Consider the following 13228-nt stretch of genomic DNA (forward strand, 5'->3'; position numbering starts at 1 on the left):
AAGCATTTAATGACTTTTCAAGTCCCGCGCAGAGCGGCGAAAAGAAAAAACATAAAAACCATTTATTACGCTGCTATGCCTTCAAACGCTCCATAAGATATTGTGTGTTCTGTCGAATAACATCATCCAACACTTTATGGACTTGCAAACAGCCGTGCTTTGCTAGTTCCATGACCTCGGTTAACCGTTCAATATGTAATCTTGATTCCATCTAAAACCGATATCAGCAAAAGCGTCTGAACGAGCTCTTGTGCATTTTTTTCCTACCTCAAGCAAGTTAACTTGTCCTGTTCTTGGGAGTATTGCAACGGTCAACTCGGCAGTATCTGATGATTCCTCCAGACTGTTCAAGTCTATAAATATATTACATGTTAGTAAAAAGTAGTAAAGTTATACAATAACCGTAATCTTACCTAGAACTGGCACTCTATCGATACACCCCGCTGAGCATGCACATACGTAATCTGTCATTGGAATACCGGCATCAATCAATGCCATAGTTGCAGCATTGATAGCACATTGCAAAATGCCTCCATCATGCTGGAATACTTGCACATAGATATCGATTTGGGATCTTGGGAACTGGCTAGTCAGGATAACCGGTTCGAATGTTTGCCGTATAAACGTTGCGACTTCCAGGGATCGTCTGGTAGAGAGATGAAAAGCATAAGAGTCCGATGGTCGAAAGTGATCTGCAAATAAATCCAGACTCTTACTTGTCATTTTTGGATCGTTTCTTACGTTCGCTGGTACTGAATGGTGCAATGTTAAATTCAACGTTGAGAAGCGCTCGGTCTGCTTGCATTTGTTGTCGGTATCGTGCCTGCATTGTGTATATAAATTCAGCATTGAATCGCGTGTAACAACGTATCCGTCCGGCGTACCTCGCGAGGTCCGTATACAGCCACGAGACATTTTGTGTTTCCCTGTTCCAAGTATGCAGAGCCGTCCGATTGACTAAATACTGAGGTCTTTGCTGTGATTTTACGTAATTCGTTCGCCCTTCGACCATCAATTCGAAGACCTGATCGATCGTTACAAGGTCTGCGTGGACGTTTCAGCAATGCTAGTTGCTTACCTTCAGGTGTTAACAGCTCAATCCGCGACTATACAAATATTTTAGTCTGCTGTTCCATGCAAATCAAAAACAGGCAGCTCACCATGATATAGGTAGTATTCTTCAAGTGCTATAGTTAGACCTTAAGCATGAACTTTACGGCGCGTGGCTTTTCCCTTTGGGTTCAGCTGCAGGAACACCTGCGATTGGATGATTTGGAGAATAAAACGAAGACCTAGCACTAGTTGATCAGTCCCCGTCGTCAAGGTGGAACCTGTAAGCGACGCGCAAGTATCCAATATTTGAGCACCTCTGCCACTGAAAGTAGCGTTATGAGCTGCTAAATCGCTATTTCTAGTCGGACGAAGTAAAGGCTGCCGAAAAGCAATTAGGAGAAAATATTCTGGAGTTCTCTCGATCAGCTCAAGAAGATATCGAGAGATTCAAAGTAAGAATCTTTTGGAGACGGTTATCATACATCAGCTGAAATTCATCTTTAGAACACTGAGATAGCATGGCTCTTGCTATCTGGTAAGTCCGAAAGTTTATTGAAGGAAATTTATAAGCTGTTAGAAGGATGCGGTCAACAAGACCGTCGTATTTTTTTGATGTCTGCCGGATATTGAATATCCATACTGACTAATAAGAGTACTTGATGTACTGACGATGTAACCATTTATATAGTATGAGAAAAGGGAGAAAAAAAAGAAACGAATACAGAGATGTCTTCAACGTGATGTTCAAAGCTCATCATATGAAATGTCCCAATAAAAATATGCCCCGAGAGAAGAGCATCATCGCCTTCTTCTGTACTATGAATATCTCTCCGGCCGTAGTACATTTACCGAGCTTTTTGGTCGTGCTGGCGTTTCACAACGATGCCACTAAGTTGGACACTCTTGAAGAATTGGGTCGAATCAAACCAAGCTAGAAATCAAGCATGATTGCTGATAAAATATTACAAAAGATACAACTTTAGAACTCATTGTAGCAAAAGTCTGAGCAGATCAAGTCGGTTATGCACCTTGATCTCCGGTGATTTGAGTGTTCTCTCGGAGAAGCGAACGGGAGCTGGTGTCAAAAAGGGCTTCTTCAGAACGCGTCTTTGATCTCTCGAACAATGGAGTCGCTCGGCGACAGGCAGCAATTTGTGTAAGTGCATGATCTTTGCGCTTCATTCCAGATCTTCTCACACATGTATCGTCAGCGAGGATATTCTAGCCTCGATTGAAGAGGAGCGGCAACGCAAAGAGAAGGAAGAAGAACAAGAGGAAAATGGCGAGACCGAAACTGCCGAAAATCAGGAACAGGAGTCACCCAACATGCCGAGCGATCTGTCTACGCCTGTCAGCCTAATGCAAAGTGCTGCCGAGAATGCCAAAAAGAAGAAGAAAAAAAAGAAAAGGTCCAAGACGGCTGGACTTCCGGAAGCAGGCTCGGCCTTGGATGACAGTTACAAGGAGAAGTTCGATGAAGATATCATTGAAAATCCATACGACCCGTAAATACCTAATATGCATAGCTGACAAAAAGTCTAAGAGCTCTCACGGTCAGCCGTTAGATCACGCCCACTTTCCGAGCGTGTTGAATATGCAATTTGGAAATATCGCAAAAACCACAAGTTTTCAGAAATGAAACGAGCTATATTCGATAACTATCTCAAATTCGGCGGTATAACGGTAGGACCCAATGCCTTCTTGGGTCGAACAACCGGCGCCGATGCACCTGAGGATCCAGACGCAGAAGCAGACTGGGAGGCTGCCAAGACAGCTACCGACGTTGTGCCTGATCAGCTAGATGACGATGAGGAATTGGTAGTCAGTTTCAGCGAAGTGGCGCAGGTGTATCTCGGCAACACTTTTGTCAGGGAAAGCCGATTCATTGGCTTACAGGATTTTATCGATGCACCGATGCTTGTGGACGCATTCTTGCGCTACCTGGAAATTCGGAACGTGTGTCCAGAATACGCAGACGATATACGAAAAGCAAGGGAGATTACGGCAAAAGCCAAGAAAGAACTGCCCATGTGCAAGCGAGCTGCAAACCTGATGCCAGGCCACTTTAACAAGGCTTGCAGTGCCTTGTTTGATGGAGGATTGAAGCCGGCGTGGGCTCTGGATTCTGCATCCTGGGCTGGGGCCACTTTGAAAACACAAAACCTAGTGGATGATTTCTTAGCAGATACCCTTGGTATGGACATGGGAGAAGTTCGCAAAACAGTAGAACATATCATAAAGAACCCGTCACAGCGAACAGTTGTTGATCAACGTGAGGGTTTGTTTGTCAAGGTTATCAAAATCGCAGAAACTCAAGACGACGATCCTCCCGAGAAGCTGATACCCACGACACTGGCCAGCTACGATGACGAAAAGGACCAATTTCCGATCTATCTGGAAAAGAAAATTGTAAACGAACTACTCGAAGGAATGGTCATGACAGCAACTCTCTACAAGCTCGACTGCGGACAGTGGTACCTCGACCGCGCTTCCTTGATAATGCCCACATTTTACATGTACGATGACTGCATGGATGAGGAGGTTTTCTTTTACGATTAAACAGAAATCAAAGATAGCATGCAAATATAAGATGTGCACTGTATATTCGTTGAGAAGCAATTAAATGTACATACGAAGCTGAATAGCTGCTTAGATTGTGAGGTATTTGCAATATCTTTTTTCTGCTAAACATATCTTCTGTTATTGCAATTCATTTGGTATAATATCCATATTTTGATCGTTAGTGGCCCTGTCCGCCGTCTGTGAATTGCTAGCATTGCCTCCCATGCTGGATGGTGATGCAACGGTTTCCATAGGCAACTCTCCCTGGGTTGCGTCATCGTCCGACGCCCATTTTGCAATTGTACCTTCTACGCAGTAAAGCAAATAATCATCCATGAAGAGACGAAGGATACGGAAATGATCTGTTTAAAGGTATATCGGGTTGAATATACAAATCAATACATTTCTCTCTTAATCCACATCTTACCAGTAGTAGCGGCGCCACTGGTTGCCAAGTCTTTCAATGCAAGTGTACTGTACATATTCCATTGCAAAACAGTTTGCTTTGCCTTGTAAAGATAGTCTTCGACCTCTTTTGTTGCATTTTCGTTAGCTAGTGGAGGGGCTGGCATGGGCAACCATCTCTTCACAACATCCTCTATCCAAGCAATCAAGATTTCGATGGATACTCCAGAATGCAACAACGCTGGAAATTTTTCGCGAACTAGAGGTTATTTGTAAACCTTACTCCTTTGAAAAAATTTTGCGCTTGCAGAACTTACAGAATCTCTCGACGAGCGCAGGATCGCACGCACATACCCATTGTGTTTCGTCGAGGATATTATCAACATCGATTTTTTCCCAGTCAGTGCGCATCGCTTCAACTATCTCTGCATTTCGAAGCAACGCAGCTGCGGATTGTGCCATTTGGTTCAATTTGAGATGTCGACAGAACCTGGAAACAAAGACATTTGCAGCTTATAAAATATAACCCAGTATTAATATCGTGTATAGTTACTATAGTAAGAAAGAGACGATTTGAGTCCCTGCAATTTACCTTGAATTTTCTTTTCTCGTAAGTTTTCTGGATATTTCACCAAAGCTTCGATTAAATGTTTCACGAGTTGGTTGGTGTATTGGCGGGACGCACGAATCATTTCAAACGGTATCGTCGCAAGCATAGATGGGATCAGACTTATCAGGATAGTCTTACAGAAGCATAGTTAGCAAAAGTTTAGACGCTTGAATGCAACAGAATACAGCGAATGCTTACATCGTACAAAGCGCAGTCCCAACGCCATATGGCATCGGCTAGATTCGGTTCAGTGGTGATCAAATGACGTGTTGACTGCGGCAAATTATCATAGAACTCGACCAGATCACTCATCGCCTACGGACCTAAAGTTTAAAGCAGTTGCTGTATGAAAGCTCGATATTCTACTTACGAGATTTACTTTTCCGGCCTGCACATTGTGCAACATTCTGTAGCAATGAATTTCATACATAGTTGCAAAATCGACAACAGCATCTTCATCGTGAAACTCGATGCCCGTTTGAACAATTGAAGAGAAGGAAGGTAATTGGACTTCGAGCGGCTCATAAGGAGGGTACTCTTGATAGTCTTCCATTTGAGATGAAGAAGCTTGACTGCAGCACATTTCCGAAAGCGAGAAGCTTTCATAGTTTTGACGAGTACCCGGCGTTCTCACTTCCGGCTGCAATGGCTCCAAGGTTTTAGAAGCGGCAGGTTCTCGAACTCGCTGTTGTTCAGCCTCAGGTGAACTGTATATAACCCGCTGACATTTAGGAAAGCCAGGCCCATCTACGGTATCTTTAATCTTACCTAGCAAGGTATGCAGGGGTCGTTTGCATAAAGCCAGTGACGGATAGCTTGCGGCGGATGCCGCAATAGTGATATTTTGACATGCCTCGTGTTCCTAGTCGCCTCGTTGTTATGTTGGGAAACACGTGCCTGATCAGCTTGCCAAACGTGGCTGCATTGACAACTGGCAGGTTACACAGGCTGGCACTGGTCTTGTAATGTTCAAACATGCCGCTGCGGGGTACATTGTGATTATCGTGATATTCATAATTTTGGCGGATCCTAGGAATCAATGAGAAACAAATATGAGTACATCTGCGCCGCTTCGCTAAAAGAAACACATAATCAGCTTACCAGTTTAGAGCATGTTTGTTTCCATCTTGATCCTTAAGCATAGACGATCGTCGAGAAGCGTTTCTTCTTCTCGGAGAACCTTCAGAATCATTATCATCACTCCTCTGCCTTGCCTTTCCCTTTCGATATCTTGCTTTCGCACGAGTAGAGCTTTGGGGACTGTCTTGCATTGAGTAGTCCTCATCAGCACTCTCCGGGCTCTCAGAAGCTGTGGTGGCAGCAACAGCGGCAGCTTGGCGTAATTGACGTTGCCTAGACGAGCGCCGTAGACCGGCGGTTTCCCCGTTTTCCACAGGACTGCCGTCGTCATTGCGATCTTGTTGCGATAAGTTACAGAGAAACTATTGAGCTTTTTTTTTTCTCTGCAGGGAACCACGCGCTTACCATCAACAGCAGGGTCCTGCATTTGGTTGGACGTCTTTGCAGCGTTGTCTCGAAGACCTTTGCCTTTGACTCTGGCCATGAGGCTGCAAAGCAAGTGAAGTAGACGAAAGAGAGAGAAAAAGAGAGAGAGAAACGATTGGCAAAAAAATGATTTTTATTGTTTCACTGAAACGGGATGGCATGGAACAATGGTACCAATCGTTTGCATTGACCTCAGCAAAGATCATGCATTGTTTCTTTTTCTTTCCAGCTTATGGGTTTCTCTTTGAGCTTGACCCTTTCAAATCCAAGCCAAGATGAGCGGTAGCCTTGGCAGCACTCGATTGCGTTAGGAGCTGGCGTGGATACGTGGACGATTGATTGCTGTCTGAAACTTGCGTGATGAAAACCTGTTATGCGATTTCTTGATCATCTCCATTTTTACTCGACCTTAAATAGTTTTTGTATGCGGTTTGTCGCAACCGGTATTCACTGTTTCGCTGCGCGAGCAGACTCTGTGAAGCATCGCTGTCTGTTATATGGATAAAATAGGGCGGTCTGCGCTTATTACTGCTTTGCTGGATCGTGATCTAGCAAGCTACATGTACCCAGCTTCACGTTTGGACTGCCCGTGGATTGGATTGTATGGTTGTTTGGGACTACTTGATACCTACAGTACAGTTCAGCGAGATGGTAAGGTCTGCGAAATCATACTGGCAAGTCTGCTTCAATAAAATACATTTGAAAACTACTACTTCTCAGCCTTTGGCAGTTGATCAAGTGCCAATCATCGTTCCTCTGAAGATGTGGTCAAAGGACACTAAAGACATAGTAACAAAAACAGGATCCTGGCCTGTTTGGGTATATCTATCACCTCAAATACGTATCTTCATCAATTGACTATTTTGCAATTGTAGTGTACGTTCCTTTTACATGATGTTCAATATGCTGTGATACATTTACGTACATGAACAGAACGTTGGAAAACATTTCAAATGGTACATCATTTATGTATGTTTCCAAATGCTACACCATTAAATGTGTTGATAAAGGAAGCTACATCAGGCACGCCCACTAAATTTATTATGTTTTCAAAGTAACAACTCGCTATGCCGGCTAACAATGACTTGATCACGCATTTCTAGCTCTTTTTGCCGCTCTGCCGGAATGATCATCTCGATTTATACCGGATGCCATGGCCGATTTACTCGACCTTATATCATCTTCCTGTGTGGTTCGTCGCAAGGGGTATTCAATATTTTGCTGCGCGAGTACACTGAATGAAGCATTGTGAGTTGCAAGAAATGATTTTGGATGCAGAAATCTTCAGACTCACTTCATCATTGGTTTTGGATCTTCTTGAAAGTAGGGATGGTTCAGCGCTTTATCTGCACTTATCCGCTTTGCTGGGTCGTATTCTAGCAAAGAAGCCAGCAGGTTGTATCCAGCTTCACTTTTGGATTGCCCATGGATTGAATTGTATAACTGCTTGAGGTTGTTTTGATACCTAAAGTGCAATTTGGTGAGGTCTGCGAAGTAATGGCAAGTCTGCCTGATGACGTACATTTGGAAGCTGCTAAGCTTTTCAGCTTCTGGTAGTTGATCAAGCGTTGGCCATCGTTCCTCTGAATGTATGGTCAATGGATGCTAAAGACGTAGTGACAGCAACAGAATTCTTACTAGTGGGTGTACCCAGCACCTCAAATATTTTCGTTAACTGGCTCCGTTGGAAGGGTACATTCTTCTTATTATCCATCTTTGCTTCTTCACCTTTGAAAATCGGCTTCAGAGTAAGGAGCTCACCAAATATACATCCGATTGCCCACATATCGACTGCCTTGGTGTAATGTCGAGACCCGAACAACAATTCAGGTGCTCTGTACCATATAGTCACGACCACTTTGTCTCCATTGAATAACGGTAGCAGTGGCCGATTGAATAAACGGGCCAAGCCCAGATCACCAGTCTTGACAACTCCTTCGCTGGTCAACAAGACTGCACGGAATGGGGATGTTGAGTCTCTCGGTTGCCTCACACGTTGACATACATCCTATTTACAACGTACCATTTGCAGGCTTTAGATCTCGATGTAACACCCAGTTTGCATGCAGGTAAGCGACTCCGTTGATCAGTTGCCATAATAATGATTTGATGACGACTTCGGGTATCGGTTTTCTCTCTTGAGTTAGATGATGGTGGATGATTTGCTACAGAATTGTTACTTGACATTTTTGCGCACAGTATCGTCGCTCATCGTCACGTACCAAAAAGTCGTGTTCAGCGTATTCGAATACCATGTAAATGGCCTTATCTTCCAAAAGAACTTCTTCAAGGCTAACGATATTCTCATGTTTCAGCTCTCGACATAGCTACGTCGCCCCAATTGATTCAGTAACCAGAAAGATATTTGTAATCACCAGAGAACTTACGGCTATCTCTCGACAGGCAGATTGTGATATACCAACATAATGATGTCCTTCACCTTCTCTATCCGGTTTGAACTTTTTGATGGCAAACTCCCGGGGATCGTCCCTGTTGATCAACGATCGATGAACAAGATTGTAAAACCTTGACAACAATAGCTTCCGTTCTGCTTACTTGTTCCTTGACCTGGCTTTATATACACGACCGTAAGTTCCAGAGCTAATGAAGCCAATGATCTCATATTTGTCAAGGACACGCATCCTCATTGCGTCCCTTCGCAATTTGTACTCTGTCATCGACATGCTGCATATATCGGGGAAACCGTTTCCAGACTTGCTGCCGGAATCAGACCGGACTCCTGGTGATTCCCCGTGCTGAAATTTAGCATGATTCTGCCCTGACAAGCTTTCCACTGGGCCCATTATCCCAACTCTCATTTGCAGTAGTGGAAATAGAGTTATAACGCTACTGGTATGGATACAAACTAGCTTGAATCATGCGAGAACTCTAGGCAATCGAGATCCATGCGTATCCTTGCATACTAGTTGCAGAGTTGCTACACTGATATAAACTATCTATGCTACGTGTTTCGTGGCAACACAGGTGAATACTGTATGTATTTGTATTCGCTTCTAATATGTCATTTGTTTGCAGAGCGCCCCTGAGTAGTTTTGCATTCGTTGCTATACAGCAAGAGAAACAGCAAAACGGGCCTACTCCGGTATCCGCTTCATAATATCATATTTGCTGCTTCGATTTGAATGGAAAATCAGGTACCGTAAATACTAGCTCTCTTGAAAATGTAAGTTACCCTGACTCGATAGCATGGTTGATCTTTTCGGTGATCGCACTGAAGAATTGAATTCCAGCATTTCACAGCTTGTCCGCCTACCAATTAAGCGTTACTAATGATTTTTTAGCTGCGCTCCTCCTTTCTCTTTTCCCCACACATGAAATTCAAGGCCGTAATTTTTGACATTGGTAATAATATACTCACCTCTGTAACTATACCAGCATGATTACTGAGACCATTTCGAGGTGGTGTCTGCGTGGGTTCCCCCATGGCCGGTATCCATCGATACGAAAAGGAACACGGGCTTCCACGGAATTATATCAATGTCGCCATGCAAGTTCATCAGGGACAAGCCAACATAAAAGCAAACAAGTACTAAACTATTTCAAACAGTGTCAAGCAAGGCGAGAATGGAGCGTTCCAGGTAGATACATGCAACTCTGGATAGTCTACGAACAAAAATGTTGACGTCTGTGGGAATTGATAGAAACTTGAGCGTGGAGAAATCAGACTCAAGGATTTCTACAAACAGTTCGGCGAGGAGCTGTCCGATCCAGCTCACAAGATCCACTATCAGGAATATCTCAAAAAATCCGGTAAACGTAGGGATTACATATAACAATAACAGCATGTTGTGAGTCGAGAGTTGTTAAAAATTACGTCGCAGCTGTCCCGCAGCATATACCCGATGTTAAAGTAGACGGCAGAGTTTTGTGGGGAACCATGATGGCCGAGACACACAAGATAGATCCTGTAGTGTTCCATGCCATTCAACGTTTGCGAGGTACAAAGCCCCTGATCATTGTCAAAGGAAAAACGATGTACTCAGTAATATATTTTATTAGAAAGCGGAAAGTTTGCGGTGGCAGCGTTGACAAACAACTCTGAGATGGCAGAGGAGGATGAACTGAAAGGTGGAGGTGCGCAGCTGAAGGAGTATTTCCATTACTTTGTAGAATCCAAAGTGGTTGGTTTGAGGTAACGTCACCAGGTATCTATAGTGGTTTGTACCAAATATTGATCCTTTTGACAGAAAACCCGATCCAAACTTCTACCTACATGCTTGCAAACTCATTGGTGTCAAACCAGAAGAAGCCATATTTTTGGATGACATTGGCATGAATTTGCGTGCTGCAAAAAAACTTGGCATGGAAACAATCCGTAAGTTATACTGCCGGCTTTTTCGTTTATAACAGCGATAATTGCTTAACACTTTCTCACAGAGGTGAAGATGGGGCGCTCTGAAGAAGCAATTGCAACCTTAGAAAAACTCGTAGACATGGACTTGCACGCAGGTGGAAAGCAAAGTAAACTTTAAAGTTTTCTTTTCTGTTTCCTGCTCTTCGCTCCCTGTTTCAAAGAACTGCTCAACAGTTTCATCTGCTTGGAGCCCACGCGAAATCCAAATTTCTGCTTTTCTTCTTCTTCGTCGATGTCGGTGTCTCTTTCTTCGTCAATATCCATGTCGTTACTATCCTCTTCTTCCTCGGCATTCATATCGCTATCCTCTTTTCCTCCGCTTTTTGCAGGGTGAATACCATGTACTGGTTCTTTCGGATAGGTGCCAGGTTCGTTCAGAAATAAATGAGTAAAAGTCGTCGCAAAGAATAGCCGAGTATATTTGTTCTGTACATGTTATTGATCATTATTGCAAACTGTTGCACATTATCGTAACATGTTGCGCTGAAGCAGAATGTGTCGCCAATACTGAATGGGATATCACCTAGATTTAATTGATCCCATAGAGGATGCGTTCCTGATGACGACCGAGCTTGTGTATGCCTTTGAAGTAAATATTGCATATGGAATGCTCCGAAAAGATTGTATAAATCGTGGTCTTTTGGATTGAACTACCATCGACTGGCAACGTTGCGACGTTATCTCGTCCTCCATTTCATACCGAATCACGTGCTTTGGGAGGAAATCACTGATTTTCGGCTTTACGTAGATGTTTGATGATTGTCACAGGACGTTCTCCTTCTTGATCTCGATTGTAGCTCTTGTGATGGCAAGCATGTCGACTTCATGTCTGTGAGAAATCTTGCTGCTATTTCGAAACGTTCCGATACAAAATCCTGGTCGCTTTTTGGCAGGACTTGCCGAAACAATGACCATAACGATGATTCACATGTTCGGAACATGGAGCCGCGAGGAAGGATTGAATTCTTGATCAACGTAAATAGGCATTATGTCTCTTATGTACGTGTGCCAAACTTCCAGAAGATTGTGATTTTTATGGTTCAAAAATCGATACACCGTCTTCGGCGAGAGCTCATTGATGCGATCAGCATCGTCAAATACCGCGCGGTGCTCTTCTTTGCTTTAGTAGCTGATCTCTTTTCTTTTCCAGAAGTTTGTTGGGATCTCCTTCGCTGGACTCTTTCGTTTTGTTTGCTTCGGCCTTGGTAGCCGATGTGACTATATCCCGCAGCTTTTTCTCCAACGCTTTTGACACAGCATCGATGGCATGCTCTTTAGGGATTATTTCCATTGTCCTCATCGGCATCGTTTCAGCACGTACGAGGAGTGTTGGAACGACTCAAGGAACACAAGCTATACGCGCAAGATAGAGAAATGCCAATTTGGAGTAGACCAACTGGAATTTTGGGACACATCGTCGATGGATAAGGACTGGACACCGATTCCGAAAGGTCAAGGCGATAGCGAACTGGCTCCACTACGATCACCGAAGAAATATCCAATGTTTCTGCAATTAAACATTCTCAGCAGTTCATCATCGTCCAAAAGTTGTTTCCTGTTGAAAACCTTGACTTCATGCTGGTGTAGCAGATGATCAACCATGATATTCTCCAGATTGGGAGTATCACTATTCATAACCATTAACCGTTATTAGTATTCATTCACATTACGTACTGTTATTACTATTCTCTTACCCGACGAACTGCTTCAGGACTTTGCAGTTCGTAGCAAGTCCAGCAAAACCAAGGACAGTAAGACAAACTTTCCCTGTTATTGCCAGATACGAAATCAGGTCTATAAAAAAGGCTGTTTTTCAGCATAATCTGATACGTACAGTTAGTTTACCTATGCTGAAATATTTACTTACCTTGAGTATTACCAGCAACGTCTTTCAGCTCATTCATTATTTTCTATCAGAAGTCTCCAGAAAATTGCGCTGAGTCCATCGGGTCGCAAACAACAGCCTTTTTCATGTTTAGTGTCCTCCGGACTAGCTTGCAATTACTGGATTTTGCAAGAGAATTTGCGCTGTTTGAAAATTATTTTGCAAAATCCAGTATATGACCTTCTTAACCTCTAGTACTGATGTAATGAGCAGGATGGTAGCAGGTGTAAAACCAAAAATATCATTGAATTGTTCATAGCACTGCAGATCTGACAAACGGATTTTTCTCAAGCTATCGCCTCTCATCAAGGAAGCTGCGCTTAATACATGTATAAGTCTGTCCCGAATCGATTTTCCTGAGATATCGATAGTTAGTTCATAAAATCTCTTAATGCCAAACTACATTAGGGTTAAGGGAGAAGAAAAATTATCTCGACAATCGTTCTTTCCAGTAATCCAATCTAAAGCTACTATGCTTTGAGCAAGTGCTGAAATAGTGGGTTGAGTGGCGCGAATGGCATTATGCATTTCAGCAGCGGCAAATCTTTCTCGAGCTTCGACAAGTCGCCAGATCAGTTCGCTCTTTTTTCAACTTGATCCCTTGTTGCTCTGAAGTCCAGGTTATTCGTGCTTCTTTACACATTACAAGCAGTTGAGAGATCGATCGTCTCTGAAGATCCGAACAAGAATAAGAAGCAAACATTGGATTGAAAGAAGAGAAGGAAGGAAAAGAAAGGAAAGGCCGGTCTGGGGGATTAGGGTATCAACCGAGATGCTTTTTATCGAATCCTTCAACCAACCCTCCACTGCGTGGGACCTGAGTGGAGAAGAT

General features: G+C 43.3%; 6 protein-coding genes across 6 annotated transcripts; 2 read left to right on the forward strand and 4 right to left on the reverse strand.

The window, feature by feature from the left end:
• Positions 1–73: 73 nt before the first annotated feature.
• Positions 74–1163, reverse strand: VTP01DRAFT_5028 (uncharacterized protein; the record flags this gene model as incomplete). The annotated part of the gene is made up of 7 exons (XM_069383775.1): positions 74–211; positions 268–353; positions 414–646; positions 717–823; positions 885–1024; positions 1079–1106; positions 1161–1163. 7 exons carry the CDS (start codon positions 1161–1163, stop codon positions 74–76), a joined length of 735 nt encoding a protein of 244 aa, XP_069235628.1.
• A 1014-nt stretch (positions 1164–2177) lies between these two features.
• VTP01DRAFT_5029 (uncharacterized protein) lies at positions 2178–3612 on the forward strand (the record flags this gene model as incomplete). The annotated part of the gene is made up of 3 exons (XM_069383776.1): positions 2178–2209; positions 2265–2558; positions 2619–3612. The coding sequence occupies 3 exons, from the start codon at positions 2178–2180 to the stop codon at positions 3610–3612; spliced, it is 1320 nt and encodes a 439-aa protein (XP_069235629.1).
• A 141-nt stretch (positions 3613–3753) lies between these two features.
• On the reverse strand, positions 3754–6194 carry VTP01DRAFT_5030 (uncharacterized protein; the record flags this gene model as incomplete). Its single annotated transcript, XM_069383778.1, has 9 exons — positions 3754–3977; positions 4043–4279; positions 4338–4532; positions 4613–4763; positions 4829–4945; positions 5001–5337; positions 5399–5659; positions 5732–6047; positions 6116–6194. The coding sequence occupies 9 exons, from the start codon at positions 6192–6194 to the stop codon at positions 3754–3756; spliced, it is 1917 nt and encodes a 638-aa protein (XP_069235630.1).
• Positions 6195–7225: 1031 nt separating this feature from the next.
• On the reverse strand, positions 7226–8955 carry VTP01DRAFT_5031 (uncharacterized protein; the record flags this gene model as incomplete). Its single annotated transcript, XM_069383779.1, has 8 exons — positions 7226–7370; positions 7431–7601; positions 7659–7719; positions 7775–8089; positions 8160–8301; positions 8359–8463; positions 8524–8626; positions 8693–8955. 8 exons carry the CDS (start codon positions 8953–8955, stop codon positions 7226–7228), a joined length of 1305 nt encoding a protein of 434 aa, XP_069235631.1.
• Positions 8956–9468: 513 nt separating this feature from the next.
• On the forward strand, positions 9469–10629 carry VTP01DRAFT_5032 (uncharacterized protein; the record flags this gene model as incomplete). Its single annotated transcript, XM_069383780.1, has 8 exons — positions 9469–9499; positions 9557–9644; positions 9705–9735; positions 9799–9913; positions 9979–10095; positions 10157–10289; positions 10345–10472; positions 10535–10629. 8 exons carry the CDS (start codon positions 9469–9471, stop codon positions 10627–10629), a joined length of 738 nt encoding a protein of 245 aa, XP_069235632.1.
• A 1334-nt stretch (positions 10630–11963) lies between these two features.
• VTP01DRAFT_5033 (uncharacterized protein) lies at positions 11964–12415 on the reverse strand (the record flags this gene model as incomplete). The annotated part of the gene is made up of 3 exons (XM_069383781.1): positions 11964–12138; positions 12206–12278; positions 12379–12415. The coding sequence occupies 3 exons, from the start codon at positions 12413–12415 to the stop codon at positions 11964–11966; spliced, it is 285 nt and encodes a 94-aa protein (XP_069235633.1).
• Between the last annotated feature and the right edge of the window lie 813 nt (positions 12416–13228).

This window comes from Rhizomucor pusillus, assembly GCF_041956525.1.
Source record: "Rhizomucor pusillus strain CBS 183.67 unplaced genomic scaffold VTP01scaffold_20, whole genome shotgun sequence".
Classification (NCBI taxonomy): Eukaryota; Fungi; Mucoromycota; class Mucoromycetes; order Mucorales; family Lichtheimiaceae; genus Rhizomucor; species Rhizomucor pusillus.